This window comes from Dunckerocampus dactyliophorus, chromosome 11, assembly GCF_027744805.1.
Source record: "Dunckerocampus dactyliophorus isolate RoL2022-P2 chromosome 11, RoL_Ddac_1.1, whole genome shotgun sequence".
In the NCBI taxonomy this organism is placed as follows: domain Eukaryota; kingdom Metazoa; phylum Chordata; class Actinopteri; order Syngnathiformes; family Syngnathidae; genus Dunckerocampus; species Dunckerocampus dactyliophorus.
The window spans coordinates 3,096,924-3,114,451 of NC_072829.1; the positions used below are offsets into that span (position 1 = coordinate 3,096,924).

At 40.2% G+C, this 17,528-nt stretch overlaps 1 protein-coding gene across 1 annotated transcript in view; it reads right to left on the reverse strand.

Annotated features, from left to right (window-relative positions):
• Window positions 1–16,894, reverse strand: part of adad1 (adenosine deaminase domain containing 1 (testis-specific)) — a 31,628-nt gene extending 14,734 nt beyond the window's left edge. The window contains exon 1 of the mRNA XM_054792888.1: window positions 16,731–16,894. Within this exon, the coding sequence (XP_054648863.1) occupies window positions 16,731–16,806 (76 nt within the window). The 5' untranslated portion in view covers window positions 16,807–16,894. The remainder of the gene's footprint in view (window positions 1–16,730) is intronic.
• Between the last annotated feature and the right edge of the window lie 634 nt (window positions 16,895–17,528).

A 17,528-nucleotide genomic window follows, 5' to 3' on the forward strand; every position in this document is an offset into this window, starting at 1 on the left:
GGGCGGTGCAGGAGTGGAAATGAAGCCCTCTGTTGACCGGGTTACATTACACGTGGGACATTTTCACTGTCAAATATCCTTTTCCGGTGCATTTAAAACAAAATACTCCATAAAAAATGCTAAAAGTGGAGCAAAATATGACAGTTAGCCTCATGAAGTTTGCTAAAAGTTCAAAAAGGAATCATGTAAGAGCAGAAACAGCGTGTATGGAAGAAAACACAACAAATATGCTTGATTAGAAGATGTTGTGGTGTCCTCCAATGACCAGCATGTTCCCTCTGCCAGCGCCTTGCCATTGATAAATGACAGCAGCTTGTCTTCAGCCTGCTGCCGCAGTCGTCCACTGCATGCATCTCCACAGCCAAGATTGAATCTTCCCCATTCATTAGACTAAGTGGATGAGGCTCTCTAATAGGGGCTCCCTTCCCCTCAATAATTGCCATTGATTGGCGTAAATTAGACCCTAGTTGCCAGACGAGTGATTCTCGACGACGATAATCCGATTCCCAACTCAAACTAATAGGATTTTAACTCTGGCTTTGGCCTAATGTCCGTCTGCGAAACCTGGCAATGCCCAATCTTGGGAGACCGTGTCCTCTGGATCATATCTGGTGCAGGCCAAGTTGAAGGGGTGTGTGGATTGACAGGGGTCACGGCGGTCGATGGGCTTCGACTGTCGTGGGTGTCAGTGACACGCATGGTTGAACGTGGTGCTGGTTCATCAATAGGGTTCACTTGTACCTGTTGGTTGATTTGAATAGCTCCAATGATAGGACTGGTTCAGAAAGAGCTGCTACCCACAGGAATGCAATGAATCTATGTTTTTATGATGAGCCCACATCACTGTTTCAGTGCTCCCAGCCGTTTATCCAAGCGGGTTTCCGATGGTAAGTCCATAACAAGAGTACACCCTATGTTCTTTTGTCATTCGGCCGATAAGGGGACGTTGCGTACCACTAAGGCCTGAGGACTAATGAATCTCCACTCCATTACCCGTGAATCGGACAGATTGCTCTCCCGGAGAAATGAATTGAGTTTTTTGTATTTGTGAGATCATTCTCCCTCCATTAACTGCTCTTTATCCCGTCTCTTCATCACAGGCAAATCAGGTTAGGCAGCCATGATTAGCTGGGGTGGCCTCCCTTTTTAAAAGGTAATTGGGTTTGGCGGCTCAGCTGATAGTGCCATTAGGACCAATAAAGGCTGGGCTTGGCTCATCGAGTGAAACAGATTCTTCAGCAGCAGATGGCAGGCGGAGGGGATGCGTTCGGGGCGAAAACAAAGTTTGTGTAACCGAAGTACTTCTGGCGGGGAGGGGGGCATCCTCCTGGTGTGCCGCCCCTCCCACCTTTGACAAATCACCTTCATGTTTTCCCATGCACAGGGGAGGTAAATATGTTTACCATTATTACAAACAGGTGATGACTGGCATGAAAGCACCCATCTCAGAGTACCTCATAGTCCGACCTCGCTTTGCATTCATGGTTGTTTTTTTGTCAAACATTTTCGCTCACGGTTTTCGTACAATATTGGACTTAACCAACTATTCCAGGGCTTCTCAAATGTCCTTAGTCTGGGACGCACATTTTCCAATGTGAATTATCTCATGACCAACTTTTATTTAAGGCATCTTTATTTATACGTATTTATTTTAAAACATTTTTATATTTATTTTAAAACATTTTTATACTTTTGTTGAAGTCATTTATTATTTTTTTAACCATTTTTATACTTTTATTGAAGTCATTTGTATTCATTTTTATTATTTGTAAACATTTTTATACTTTAAAAATATTTTTTTATTTTCTTTTATTTTGAAACATAGTTTTTTTTTTATTTAAGTCATATTTATTTATCATTATGATCTAAACAATTTTATCCCTTTATTTAAGTATTTTTTTTATTTTTATTCATTTTTTTCTACTTTCAACTGTCATTTTTGTTTTTATTTCATTTATTTAAAAAAAATTATACTTGTACATCATTTTTATTTGTATTTATTGTCATTTATTTTGATCATTTTTGAACATTTGTTTAAGTCATTTTTATATTTATTAAACATTTTTATACTTTTTTTTTATGTTACACTTTTATTTAAGTCAAACCAAAGACCAAAGTCAAACTTGCCTATAACATCTTTTGAAACATGAATACACGTAATGACATGTCCAAAGTGCATTTTAGACAAATGTATTAAGGAAAAATGCTTAAAAGATGCTCAAAAAGGCATGTATTTAAAAATGACATTAAAGCTGCACTAAAATACGACCACAAAATCAGATATTTCACTTATAACTGTGCAATGAATATACAGTATGCCAAAGAGAAAATATTAAAATATATCTCAATTTTACATCAAAATTACAACATCTGTTTGTACATTTTATATTTTCATGTCATTTTTGACTCAACCCACCAGTTGAGAGTTACTGAACTAGCTTTTTTTTATTTTATTGTGTGCGACTGCTCCATAAGGTTTTTCCTTCGTGAGCTTTGAAAACGAGCTTTGAGCGCCTCTGGTCTCCAAAGTAAAGCAAATAAGCGCGTAAGATGATAGACCCTTATCACGTTTGGTGCTCATAAACACATATTACAGTTAGAAATCATTAAAAAGTCACTTTTGCACACAATTGGGGGGCGTTAAACGCAGCAATGTAACTGGAACAACCTGTTGTTTTGCAAACACACAATCAGCATACGTGAAAGAAAGCAATTGATCTTTCCCGTGCTCTATCGTGTCCTGTCATCTGCACTCAAGGAAAGGTGAACTGCTCCATTCCGAGAAATCCCGCAAAGACCCGGAATAGCCTTACTGGATGGAGGAGAAAAGGTGCATTAGTGGTGACAGGCGGGCCGGTGGGGAATGCTCCTGTGGACAGATTTGGACGGCTGGAGGCGGACCTGTGGACTCTGCGGCCGGCACTTGCTGTGACTGTCGGGCTTATCTCTACCACCCGTCCGCTTGTCTTGCAGGTTAGATGCCGTTTTTCCCGGAATGTGGCATTATTAATGTGAAAGTGGACTCTGTCGTTAGAGCGTTGGAGAGGCCATCTTTCTTGTATCGTTTGAAAATCATTTGCAAGATTTGATTTCAAGACATCCATAATATGATCAGCTGGGCTTCTGGTGACCTTATCAACCTTGAATTTCTGCAAAATTAAACAAATCCAGTCTGGGGAAGGGTCGTTTGTGATTGATTTCATCAAAATGTTCCACAAGCTGCGGCCCCGGGGCCATTGGCGGCCCACGGTTGTTCTTTTATTGGCCCGCGGCACATTCCAAAAATAGAATTTTACATGAAAACTACACTAAACAGCAACAATGGAAAAATCTGCAGGCATTTTACGAGAATAAAGTCAAAATAGTAAGTGAAAAAAGTTGTACTCAAAGGGGAAAAAGTCATCATTTTATGAGAATAACGTAACATTATGAGCAAAAATAACGTCAGAAAAAAGACGTAAGATGTAAAGACGTACTCAAGTCGTAATATGATGAGAAACAAACAAACCAAAATAAAGTTGCCATTTTTGGAAAATTAGGTTGGAATATTATGGGAATAAGGTCATAATATTACAAGAAGAAAATTTACAAGAAGTAAGTTGAAATGGTTGGAAAATGGAAAAAAAAAACCCTGCAGAAAAAAAAAATGGCTGTAATTTTACGAGAATAAAGTCAAAATCCGTAGAGGAAAAAGTCTTATTCCAACGAGAAAAAAAGTCTAAATTTGACAGGAATAAACTTGTAATATTATAAGGAAAAATAATGTTCTTTTGGTAGCACACAGCTGAAATATTTGAGAAAAAATACGTTATAAAGTCGTAATCTTATGAGAAACAAACAAAACAAAATCAAGTTGTAATTAGTCGTAATATCACGACAAACAAAAAAACAACATTTTTTGGGGACAATTAGGTTGCTTAAAAATATATAATATTATGTGAATAAGGTCAAAATATTATTGGAAGTCCGAAAAAATTTCATTTTAGTCACAGTGCTGAAATATTAAGGAAAACATTTGTCTTATAGTAATACATAGTATATATATTTTTTGTAAGTCGTAATATTATGACAAACAAAATAAAGTTGTAATTTTTGGAAAATTCGGTTGTGGAAAAAGCTACTTTTTTTTTCTTCCTTTATTTAACCAGATAAAAACCCACTGAGATCAGGATCTCTTTTACAAGGGTGACCTGGCCAAGAGGTCAGCAGCACACGTCACAAGTGATAAAATATACAAATCTAAAAGATTACATACAATGTATAGGAACGCACATACTTTGTAAAGTGCAAGTGATTAGTGATAAAATACATAAAAAGCTATTTAAAACAAAGGCACTGTGCCGATTCGTACAGGCGGGGTACACCCTGGACTGGACGCGCTTAACAATCAACATACAAAATAATAGATAAAAAGATTCATTTTCAAACCATCCGGTTTACTGATGAGGGCCGCGCAACCTTGGGTGATCCGGATGGATGAAGTAGAGTATTGCCAGCACATCTCAACAAGGCTGTGAAGTTAGCAAGGAGGTGGCTGAGTCATGTTTTAGATTGGAATCATTGGAAGAGAGCTTGTCGGCCCTTTATGGTCGTTGAAGGTGTGTATGTTACAAGGAGAAAGTTGAAATAGTTGGAACATTTTTTTTAAATGGGGAAAAAAAACCCAGCTGTACTTTTAAGAGAATAAAGTCAAAATATTAAGAGGAAGTTTCAATTTTACTCGAATAACGTAATATTATGAGGAAAGATGATATCATTTTCGTAGCATAGAGTTGAAAAATTAAAGAAAAAATCTATTTTTTTTAAGTTGTAATATTATGAGAAACAAAAAACAAAATAACGTAGAATTTTTGAAAACTTTGCTTTGGGAAAAGGTTAAAATATTACGGGAATAAAGTCCTGATATTATGAGGCGAAAATGTATGAAAATTAAGGGTGCTCCGATTGATCGGCCACTGATCAGTATCGTCCGATTTCTGTGAAAAGGCATGGTATCGACGTATGCCGTTACTGCCTTTTTAACGCTGATCACCTCCGCCCCCATTGGAGCATCCAGCCTATGCTGACCGTCCACCGCCCACTTTCCCTTCACAAAGCCAAAACAAGCATGTCTGCCATGTGGGACTTCCTGTCGTTGTGAGAGAACATTCAACAAAAAATGTCTCACTGGGGTGGCGCCTTAAAAAGTTTTTGGGGGGCGGGCACTTGGCATGGTGCGATGAGTTTGAGGCTCACGATGTGATCACCAGTCAGGTGGCGGCTAAAGTAGCCAAAACACTGGACACTCGCCCGTGCGTGCGTGGCAGTCGGAGGTCTGAGGCGGATAGCCCGAAAGCGGTTGGATTTGTCGGACTGGAGGAAACCGGGTTTGCCTGGGGGTCCTGCTGGAGCGCCATCAAGCTGCCCGTGCATCCAAATTCTCCTTAAAGAAGGTGCCTGATCCTCTGGGTTTCACCAGTGATTTTGAAAAAATAAGTCAAATATGTTTTTGTCTACATTTTATGGTTCCCCTTTCATATCATACAGCCCCAACGTGAGCCCCCCACGACCACATGAGGCACCTGCAAGCCTGCCAGGTTTCCAGCATTTTGTTAATGTTCTGGTAATACAAACACATTCGCTTGGTTGTTGTTGTTCTGTACTTCCTCGGAAGGCCGGCGTCCTTCAACGCATGCAAGAAGCTGCTACAGAACTTCTACCAGGGCACTGACCAGCCCCTCTCTCCTCAATCTGCATCGCTCGGCCACAAAATTGAGCCAATTAGCCAAATAGTTGTGGTTTGCTCATGAAGCCGATGCCACAACCCCAAGTGCAGGGGTGCCCAAAGTGCGACTCCGGGGCCATCTGTGGCTCATTTGTCATTGCATCACTGCAGAAACAAAATCCAATTTAAAAAACTGGAAAAATGATAAAAATACAGCAAAAGGTACAATGAGAAATAGCCGAAATATTGAAACCAACAACCAATAATAACACAAAGCATACAGTATACTGTATTGCATATGTACTGTATATGTATATGTATGTATGTATATACATATATCATTTTCCCAGCATATATATGTATATCTCGCTTGTTGGGGGTGGATCTTGTGCAAGTTCACAGCTGAGACCAGAGGTCTTGGTCTCAATGAGGTTGGTGACCACTGCAATAGTACTTTTAAACATTTACACTTAAGCTATGTGATCGGTATCGGACGATTTCACTCATGGGTGAGTGGTATCGGCAGCATAAAACCCTGATCGGAGCATCCCTAATGAAGATTATTAAGAAGAAAGATCAGATATTTGGGGAAAAAACCCCAGCAGAAATGGGAAAACGGGGGTGAAGAGTGAAGTTGATAGCAGAAGGTTGGTAGAGTTGCACACTTTCATTTTTCAGCCCTCAGTGGAAAAAGTTTGTACGCCCCTGATCTATCGTGTTATTTTAAACTCGCAGCACTGTGGTACATTTTCACGTTTCCAGAAGCTCGTAAATAAAACGCGGTGTCGCCCGGCGCCGGTAAGTGTCCCTGAAAGAGCAAGAAGGGAAGTAAGGGTGAGGGTAAAAAGCGTGCAGGTTAAGTTGTTTGAAAGGGCCCGGGTATTAAGAGGCATTTTACACTTAAGAAGTTGGTTTCGCTGGGTTTTCTGTTTCCCTTCTTATTGATTGATGCTCAACTATCAATGCATAATAGAAAAGCACTCAGAGCAAATGCAGGGTTATGGCCTTGGGAGGGAGTCGGCAGACGAGACTGCAGCAACCCCCCACCAGCACCACCACCACCACACTCCAATGCCATTATTGGCCCATAACGGATCCCTCGGGAAGGCCACGGTGTTCGGATCAGCACACACCAAATACCCAATTAAAAAAGGCTTTAAATTCCCTCCTCTTTCCCGGGCGGAAATCAATCTGAATTCAATCTATTCGGCTAGGATTCCGACAGAGCAGGTAATTGCCTATAATCGCTCAGCTAGGTGACAACAGCTTAAAGGGGAGTAACACAATCAGGTGTTGGCTTTCAGCGCCCCGCTCTGCCGGGCCTCAGCTGTGGAAAAAACAGGTAGAGTGCAGTAGATGTAGCCGTCACGCCGGGGACGTAGATAAAGTTACACAGCGATACGGTCAAATACGGGCACCGGCCTTCCTAAATGACCCACAATCACAGCACTCATCTGCTTAATTGCTCGTTTAGGAATGAACTCATGCTTCTAATGTACTGTAAAAGCCTCACACCAAACACACACATTTGACATCGGGCGTATGCTCTTTCTGCAGGATATGTCAATGGAATTCAAAGCTGGAGGGTTAAATAGGCTTCTTCACGTGACAGCACATCATCATGTAACTCTTCTACTCCTAAAGCACTGCACAAAAAGGGGTGAAAACGGGTCAAGACGTGCATCCCTACACTGTTGGCTGTGCTATTATTTTTGTGATAAAGACACCACACGGTGGCGCTGCTATTGAACTGCAAATTTTGATCCCGTAAGTGGGACTGCTTGATTTAACACAAAGCTCTGCAACTTCAGGGTGTTCAGTCGAATCACAGCCAAATTTGGTACACACTTTAGGGGACTGACAAGCACATGTGTGTCAAATTTAAACGAGATTGGTTGAAAAACATGGTCGCCATCAAGCAAAACGTCTTAGACACGGGCACGGCTATTTGTAAGTCACTGAGCATTTGTGTAATGACGATAAAACTTTGACGATATCTCTATTACATGTATGCTAGCATACGTTACAAAGCATTTTCAACACAACCCATAGGGGGCGCCACTAATGTCACTTGCATATGTACAGTATGTGTATATGACAGGAATTCCCGCTCACAGGGAATTTAACGTGAATTTGTCATCTTCTTTGACCCAAAGTTTCCAAGTCCGGTGATCCCGTTTGTTGCTTCAGTTGTTTGCTTCCTAAAATGGACTTTTGAGTCAATTTTCAGAGTTCCTACGGTCCACTGATGTCAGAATGGGCTGCAAGAGGAGGGCGGAGGGGCGGAGCAAAACCCTGGTGGCTCCAATCCAAGTAACAGCGTCTGCGGTGGAAGAATTAGTCAGCAAGGAATAAGCGGTAGCTCAGTAATGTGGAGGTATAAAAAACTTGGCACAAACTCCAATACGAGGAATGTGTGAAGCTGCGCGCGGTCTGTCTGCCGCGCTCCTGTTGCATTCCTCACGAAAGCAAAAGCAAAGTGGTGTGCTGTTATAAAGACGAGTTGCTGAGATAGGGTCCCCAATGCAAAAGTGGAAAAAAGGGCGTTAAAAACCTGCTGAAAACGATGGACTCGCGATGTCCAGCCGGCTTCAGAGTCAAAATTATTTAGCACGACAAGCTCTACTACAAATGCACAGGGAAGTTAGACAGACACCTGCTAAGCCTGATGCAATTGACAGGTTGGTGTTCCTGGCACAAAATAAAGATATGCTTGTGTCTTCTAAAAATGTTTACTTCAATTTAAAGTATTTTTGAGTTGCTGACATTTTAAAATTTCCTCTTGAACCGGGCACTCCTTCATATTTTGTTCTTTTGTTATTGGCTGAGGATTTGAGCATAGCTAAAGGTTTATTAAAAATAAAAAGATTATATTCGACTTTTTCTATATTTATTTCAAAACAAGAATAGCCTACTTTATGTTAGAGGCTATTTTTAGATTAGATTTTTTTTTATGTGCAGCTTGCATGAAGCTTTAAAATTTCAAAAAAACATCCTCACGTTAAGTATTTCTTTTCATAAAACAACTTGACACGCATATTTGGCTTTGATTTTGTCTAAACTCACTTTGCTTCAAAAATACGGGGATGTATATCGTATATCGATATTCAACCTAAATGTATCGGGACATGAGTTTTGGTCCATATCGCCCAGCCCTGAAGGCAAGCAGTGCACACAAGTAAAAGAATCCATGTATGGCTGATCAGTGTACTCTTAAGTGCCAGTACTCAAAGAGATCGTTAGCATTTTATTTTCAAGCCGAATAACCATCACGGAATTGAAAACGTGTTCCTATAGTGACAGTATCACTTTATTCCTCTACCCTTGTGCAGTACGGGATGCGCAAATGCTGAAGCTGGAAATTAAATGATGCACTTCCACCCGATTTTCGCTACGTGGAGGCACACTATAACCGGAGGTGTGTCCTGTAGCACCACACAGCAGATTTGGACTTTTTGGCCTATTAAAAGTGACAGATTCATGAGCGGCAATCTTTTTTTTTTCTTTGGTTTTTACATTTTTACCCACAAAGCTAAGGTGATATCCAATTTTTGGCTCCTGACTGCACTGCAAAGGGCGTAAAAATAACAAACACTTGTGGAAATAAGTGTTTTGGGTGTCTTTCTCTTCTATGTTCCTGGTAACCTGATGTCCTGAGGTCAGCGCAGGGGGTCAAAGGGTGAGCGGCAGAAGGCTGCAATTAATGGATCTCCGGATAAAACGCAAGCTAATATTACCAACTGTCTCTCCGACTTGGCCGCAGCGGAGAGGGAATTTCTCGCGCGGAGGGGGGGGAAGAAAAAAAACGTGAAGGGCAAACAGCTTGGCTCTGGAAATGACTCCAGGTTGTGGGTTCAAAATGTTACAGCACACTTTTAACCAGTCAAGAAGAGGAAAAACAGGAAGTCGAGGAAACGTCAGCCAGATCAACTAAAGACATACTCATCATCCTCACGGAACAATCCAGCACATGATCATCATATGAGAAGTGCATGCTGTGCCTCATGTGTCCATTAGGTGGCGTATGACACAACACACACACTATATGTGAATTTTCCAAGAGCCTCACTTGATGAAGGGAGGAAAATGAAGAGAGACTGCTTTGATGTTTTTAAGCATTAGTAGTGGCTAACTTCTTGTTCCGCTTGTGACACTTCAGGCTGTCAAAGGTTATTACGTCTCTGTCATCGCTAGTAAAGTTAAGGATGGTCTTTTATTGGGTTTTTTAAATTCATTTTTTACATCTTACTAAAATATTCTTAGAATTTTGCTTGTGTGCACGCTGAGAACCATACTGTCTGATATTGTTTATTGTGATTTTATTCAGTAATCAATTATTTAATAAGCAATTGCCATACTCTGTATTTACTTACTTCGGTTCTTTACTCCTGTATCTATTTATTTGTATTGAATCTCTTTATTTAGGTCAGGGGTGTCCAAAGGTTTTTCCAGCGGGGGCCACATAGTGAAAAATGAGAGGATGCAACTTTGCCACTTTGATATTTGTAAAGCAACACATGAAGATATGCTAACAACTTACAGTAGATCTATTTCAACATATGTACCTTGTCCCATTTTTGCTGGGTTTTTTTCCATTTTCAAATATTTAAACTTTCTTCTTAAATAATCTTGAATTTTCTTATTATTTCTTATTATTTTCAGAATATTTTGATTTTATTGCATAACAACTTCCCCCCTCCCCAGCAAATTTTGCAAAAATTACAACTTGAATATTTGTTTTTCTCTCATAATATTCCAACTTAAAAAAAATCTCTCAATATTTCAACTCTATGCTACTAAGATGACATTTTTTTATATTATTGCAGCTGTTTTTTCTATTTATGCTGGGGGGGGGGGGGGGGGTTTATTATTTTTCCAACTATTTAAACTTTCTTCTTGTAAGTTTTCTTCTCATAATTATGACTTCATTCCCATATTTTGATTTTATTTATAACTGTACTCGTTTGTTTTTCATAATATTACAACTTTTTTTTTTTAAACTTTTTTTCTTTAATATTTAAACTTTATGCTGCTAAAATATTACAGATGATTTTAAATTGTTTTTCAGTTTCTTGTTCAATTATATTTTTAGAATGTGACGCAGGCCAATAACAAAACCGCCGTGAGACCCAAATGGCCACGCTTTGGACATCCCTGACTTTGTTTATTTGATTTTTATTGTTATTTTAATTTGTTATGTTTCATCTTGTTTATTTACATGTACATGTGTTTATTTGTTTTGTTTTTTCTATTATTTATATGTTATATAGTATAGAATATCTATTATATATATATATATGTGTGTGTGTAAATATATATTCACATATTAGATTTTTTTTAAATATATATATATATATATATATATATATATATATAAAATACATTTTATAAATATTTTTTCTTTTGTCTTGCTATCAGAAGAAGATGAGATTTAATAACAGGAAGTGAAAAAATGACCAGTAATTGCAGAGACATGGATCAAGCGGCAGGATTAAACAAATTCAGCTTCTTCCTGCTCCTTTTCAGACGTAAATGATAACCATCAGCATTACACGGACTTGCCAGTTTGACCGCATATGCAATATATGGTATCCCACAGGATGCTTGATATTGTTGTGCGTTTTGCCCGTATACAGGAAGGCCAAAGCGTATGCGGACGACGGCGTGCGAGAGCGCTTTTGAGAAGGCCGCTTGTATTTGATTTCACACGGAGGTGGTAAACATGCCGCTCTCCTCCACGTCTCTGTTGTTCCGACACGCTCAGCTGAGACGGAGCAGCTCTAAAGTGTCAGCATCGAGGATGTGGGAAGTGCAGGTCAGCTTTCGCACACACACACACACGCACACACACACATATGGAGCGCTCACGTTTCAGCCCACAATAAGGGTGGATGTTACGGCGAGTGTCTAGAAAATCCAAATAAACCTCGCTTTGCTCCCAGTCAGTCTCTTTTGAATCGCCTCCTGAGTCCACTATACTTTCAGCGGCATAAAGTGATATCAATATGCACGGAGAGAGAGAGCGGGAGGACAATAAGGATGGACTCTCTTTGGGCTAATCATTCAGGAAGACGCTTCCTTTGTCTGCTGAAATCATATATGGCTGTTAGAGCTGATGAATCCCCAGAGGTGGCTTTTATTAACTCCATCACATGTTGATAGGTGCGATGGCACCAGTGTTTTCTAAGCTGCAGCTGCTGAGGCACTGGTGGAGGGGAGGGGGTTCAAACTCAGGGCCCCAGGATGGAACCCAGACCCTCCCACCTGCCCCCCTCCTTCCATATAGGCCTGTCAGGCCTGAAGGCCGGCCTGTTGTCAGCCGGTAAATCAATGCCTGACGTCTCCTCACCGACAACGTGTCCGCGCGTTGATATTCCCCCTCCTCGCCCGCTCTTTATTATTTTAATTAATCAGGACGGCTGCACCTGTCTGTCAGTTCCACCGGCCGCGAAAAGGAAAAGTAATTAAAGCGGCTGGCGAGGCATGCTGGGGGTTCGGTTTGGGGCAGTGATGGCGGTGCGGCATTGACAAGATGAATCGGATACAGATGCCAGAGCTTTCATTAAATCCTCCCGCTCAAGCACCCCGAGCCCTTCTTTGTGCTCCGCGGCGGCCAGGTACGGCAAGAGTTAATCAAGCCACCGCTCTGTTCTTCCTAATTGCCGGCGTGAATAAAGCATCGCTCCAGGACACCAGCAAACGCTCCAAATATGCGCCATCTTGCTGAGAAACGATCATCGCTTCACTCATCAGGCAGCTGAAACGTCTCACAGCATTTCAAATACGCCAATGAAGAAATGAAAGTGTAAAATAAAAACGAACAAGACAGAACGCTGGTCAATGCTGACAGGGACCCTCAAGAACGTAAATATGAACATTTTACGTTAGTTATTAGACTAGCCATGCGTACGGAAACGTGATATCATAATGGCACCCGGTAGGAACCACACCAAAAAAATAGATATCAATAAAATATGTTCTAAAAAATTCAAATATAAAAAAATAAAACAAATATAATAAAAATATTTAATTAAAAAACATGTAATTAAAAAATTAAACATTTAATTTAAAAAAATGAAGAAAATAAAATACACAAAAAAATAAATCTAAACAAAATACTACAAAATAAAATTTATAAAATTACATTATTTATTCAAAAATAACAAAAAAAACCCCAAACACAATAAAAATAAATAAATAAAAAACAAACATTACAAACAACAAAATTAAGTAGATCATAAAATTCTATTTTAAAATAAAGTAAAATAAAATTAATAATTTGTAATATAAATATGTACAATAAAATTATAAAAATAATTAATATATCCTAAAATATTAAATACATTAAAATAAAATAAATATACAAAAATCCAAAATAACTATAGATATATAAATAAATAAATACATATAAAGTTATTATTAGTGGCACTGATGGTGATGTTATGAGTGCTAAAAATAATGACAAATATTGTAATTCATTGTTATGTACTTTTTGTGTTGTTTAGTGTTATTGTTTAATTATTTTAATTAATTATTATTATTGTTATTGCTGCTCATATTTTTTTTTTTTTACTATTGTATTTGTACGTCTTCTCAGTTGGTTTGTGTACATTTCTAACTTTCTAAGTTGGGATTGGGTTGGAGTTGGCATTGTTTTCTTTCCGTTTGTCGATTAAATACAAATAAAGAAAGAAACGACTCAGTAGTATGACATAAAAAAATACATCAAAACAATATTAAATAAATACATAAATCATACATCAAAAATAAAAAAGACAAATAAATAAATAGATCAAATGTAGATAGCGATGCCTCATTTGGGTGCTAAATGAATGCAGCACCTGCAACAAGTGTGTGAAGGTGATATTGTGCAAGTAACGTCCTGTAAGTAATGCAGCATCCTGACAGACGTTCACTATATTGCCGACCTTAACACGCCAACAGCAGTGCTCAATTCCAACACCACACACACTAATATGTACCGTGGCTCTTTACTCATTCAATACCAAAGACATACTGTCGCTTATTATACGTCTTTTACGTTGTTGTTTTTTTGCGCGAGAAGCAAAAAGAGGTGATGATGCAACTCGCCACTAATGCATTTCACTTCAGAGCAATTTCAAGCCATAAAAACGGCCACAAGGTGGCAGAAGTGCACTTGATAAGAGCTCGGCAGATATCATGTCAATGGAAGAATCACACACAGGAAGTGCGCGAGCGTGGAGGAGTGTAGCGTGCTGAAGTTTACGTATTGTAGGGAAATCTTAACGCATGCACGCTCACACGCGTGCAGAAACATAGTCAGTTCCAAATGTGAAAATTGTAAATAGCGCATGGTGTTATATTTGTAAATACATTATTATTTGATTAATAACAACCCCTTTTTGTGTTGTTTATGTTGTGGTATAGTTATTAGATATTTGAGCTGTCACAAAAGCAAAATATTTGTGTCAAAGTGGATTGCTTGAAAGTATCTTTTCACAAAAAGCTGGTTTTCTCCCTTTTCTAGTCGGGAACTGATATTTTCCTGAAACCTTTGTTCTGCTGCTTGAGGTTGAGTGTTACCGCCCATTGTGTTCTGCGTCCTGATTGGCTGTAGGTCAGTCTCCTTCGTGCCGTCCTGCCATGTCTCTTGTGTCATCGCTAGCTTGTCAATGAATCTTCGGTTCGTCTGCAACAATATGTTTTAACAAGGATACAAAAACGCTACACAGCACAGCGGAACGGCACCAGGACGAAAAGGCACGGTCACACGACTGAAATATGCGTGAGTGACTGAATCATTCCTTGTGTTGATCATTCAGGTTGACCGTTAAAATTCAAACGAAGGTTTGAACTTTTTTGACAGAGAAATGTGAGAAAATGTTAATGCCTGTCTGAGATAAGTGCATAAAGCGTACAGCCTTAAAACACAAATGAAGTTGGCTCCTGTCTGGACGTCACTTATTGCGGGCTATTTTGAGAACCTATCCCCTGCGATAAACGAGGGAACACCGTATTGAAGTAATCAACGTGTTACAACAGTCATTTTTATTGTAACTGTTGATCCAAAATGGGAAGCGAAGGCGGTCGTGAAGGTGGGTGAATGAGTCGTATCAACACAGGAAATAATAAATACATACAGTAAAAGCCGACCAATCACAGCCTTTCATCATCGCCACAATGCGAGGTCAGTTTTTCCCCGGAGGTGCACGTCAAGGTACGCAGGTGGGTTTGGGGGAGGAGGAGCGTACACTGGTGCTCTTAAAGCACGCTTTACACTCATCATCACTTCCATTCGACAGTTTCAGACTCCCGTCAGTCACCTGGGAGGATGTGGTGGGGAACTTCTTGTTCTCGCCGTGATATCATTGCCGGTGACTTGATTGCACTCGTACATCGCTCACCTGGCGCAATCACATCCAAAGTCATATCCTGGCCGGGCTTTATGGCTCCGTCTTTCAATAAGCTCCGTCTTGTAAGCACCGTCAGCTCGCCGCAGAGGAGGAGGAAAGGCCTTTGTCGTGCGCATTACCCGCGCCTTGTGGGGGCAACTTAGTGTCAATAAACGCCGGCGCGGCGACGGCGAGCAGGAATGGACAATCAGAGCGTCTGCGGCGGGATCTGCAGGGATACATAAGCTGGCGGGGGGAACCTAAGTGGGGACTTGGGGGTCTCCCACAGCATTGCGGGTAATGACCTGCATTATGAAGCACTTCACCAGGATCCCTGTGGGGGGAGGGAGGGCGGTGTTTGTCAGTCAGAACGAGATGTGACGCCATGTAACCTGCATACTGCTAAATCTTTCCATTTGAACCCCCCGCCCCCTCCTCCGTGTCATGAAACTGGAGCAAAGTGCTTTCAAAGGGGAGATGGGATGATTCCGCGGGGAGGCTTGCGGGCGTAAACGTGATTATGATGAGAAAAATGCGAGGAGACAAAGAGTGTTTAACGCGCAAATGCACAAAAAAAAATGCCATATTTTATTACAGCAAAGGAGGCTTTCAAAAATTACCGGAAAAAGGCAGGAAAATGTGTCTGAGCGGAAAAAAGCCCGTTTAACGCGGCGTAATCGCTTTAACCCTGACGTGTCCTGTCCTCTTCACGCCGATATGTGCGTTTCTGACCCCCTGATGTGATTACGCTGAGAAGAAAAAGCACTCTGTTGCGATTATCGCTGCATTTCCAAGACGGATGGACGGGGCAACATGTCCTGATGCCCTGTCGCTCTCAGCTGCCGTTGACGCTCCGAAGCGGAGTCTTACGTTCCCCCGCGCTCGTAATGCTGCAACATGAGATCAAAGTGTTTAGGATGAGCCCAAATTACATCCAGCGTAAGCGAGCGGCGTTTCCGCAGCTCGTTTCACATCCAATTAAAAAGTGGAGCGAGAGGAAGCGCTTGTCGGGCCCTCGTGGCTGCGAATCCCTCCTTACGCAAAACTGTACGACTTCATTTTGTGCTGCGTTATTGTAACGAGCAACAAAAGAGCCCCCTGTTGTCTTTAACTCTTTTATTCACAATTAATAAAAATTATTCAGCGTGAGAGGGATTGACGAAGCCTTGAAACGACATGCATGTACAGAATGCATAACAATCATTATTTAATGGACGCTTGGAGAAAAGCCGCATGCCAGACATAACACAACACAGCTCCAATGGGGAGGGGGGCAGCGTGCCAACACACATACACATGCAATAACACAACACCTGTCTGCAACAAACTATGCTGCTTGAACAAGGGCCTTCTGTTGACAGAAGTGAAAGTTTTGTTTGTTTTTCACGCCTTATCGTTACCTGATCTCACAGTGGGGAAGAAATGAATTGCAAAGCACAAAAGAGCCTTTCAAGACACCGTTTTACACCGGACAAGCCTTCAACATATTCAACAGAACCAACTGAGAGTCCAGCAAGATGGAAAACACTCATTTCATAACATTCGTGTACATTTACATGGACACAAAAAACAAATTATTGCAAACACTGCCTTTAAAAGGTATAAAAACACCAATTAGTGTGATTGGCTTTTAAAAACTCGGATTCACATACCTAGATGATGTGATTGGAAAACGGTTTCCTCTTTCCTGACTTGGATCGAGCACACACGGGCGAGCTTTCTGCGCATGCGCCAATGTCAATGGCACGTCACCGCGCCGCTCTTCACAACATTAAATTCACAAGCGAAGAAGACGAAGTTAGCGGGAGGGTGGGGCTGTTTACGTCTACGAGAAGACAAACCAAAGACACAGAAATAAGCCAATATTATAAGCACATGTATACAATAAAAACATACCTGTGTAATAAATGTCACAATGTCCTTTAAGAAAACACTGTTAATACGTGACATGACGGACGGCTGAACGTTTCCCGGTGGGAATAGTGTCAAACAGTAGTTTAACACCAAAACTTAATTTTTGTACTCTCAATTGAATGAAAATAGACTGTGTATTTTTAGTACATATACAAAAGTTTAGATGCCATTGACATGCAACCCAGCAATTAATTATGTATTAATAATTTGTTTACCATTACAGTAACACTTTAATACAATACAAACAAATATTTGGTGTTTATTACAGGTGTTTCTAAGCGCAGTTTTTTGTCTGTAATATAAAATAGCAGGAATTAAAGTTAAATAAAAATAGTTAAAAAAGAAGAGATACTTTAAATCTGTATGCATCTTTTCATCTAAGTACACTAATTCCTCAACTAATGAACACAATTGGTTCCAGACGACCGTTCTTAAGTCGGGGAAAAGGTAATATTACCAATGATATAGGTACTACATGTACGTGTATACATATACAGTATATGTGTATGTATGTAAATATGAGTTTGGATGCAGTA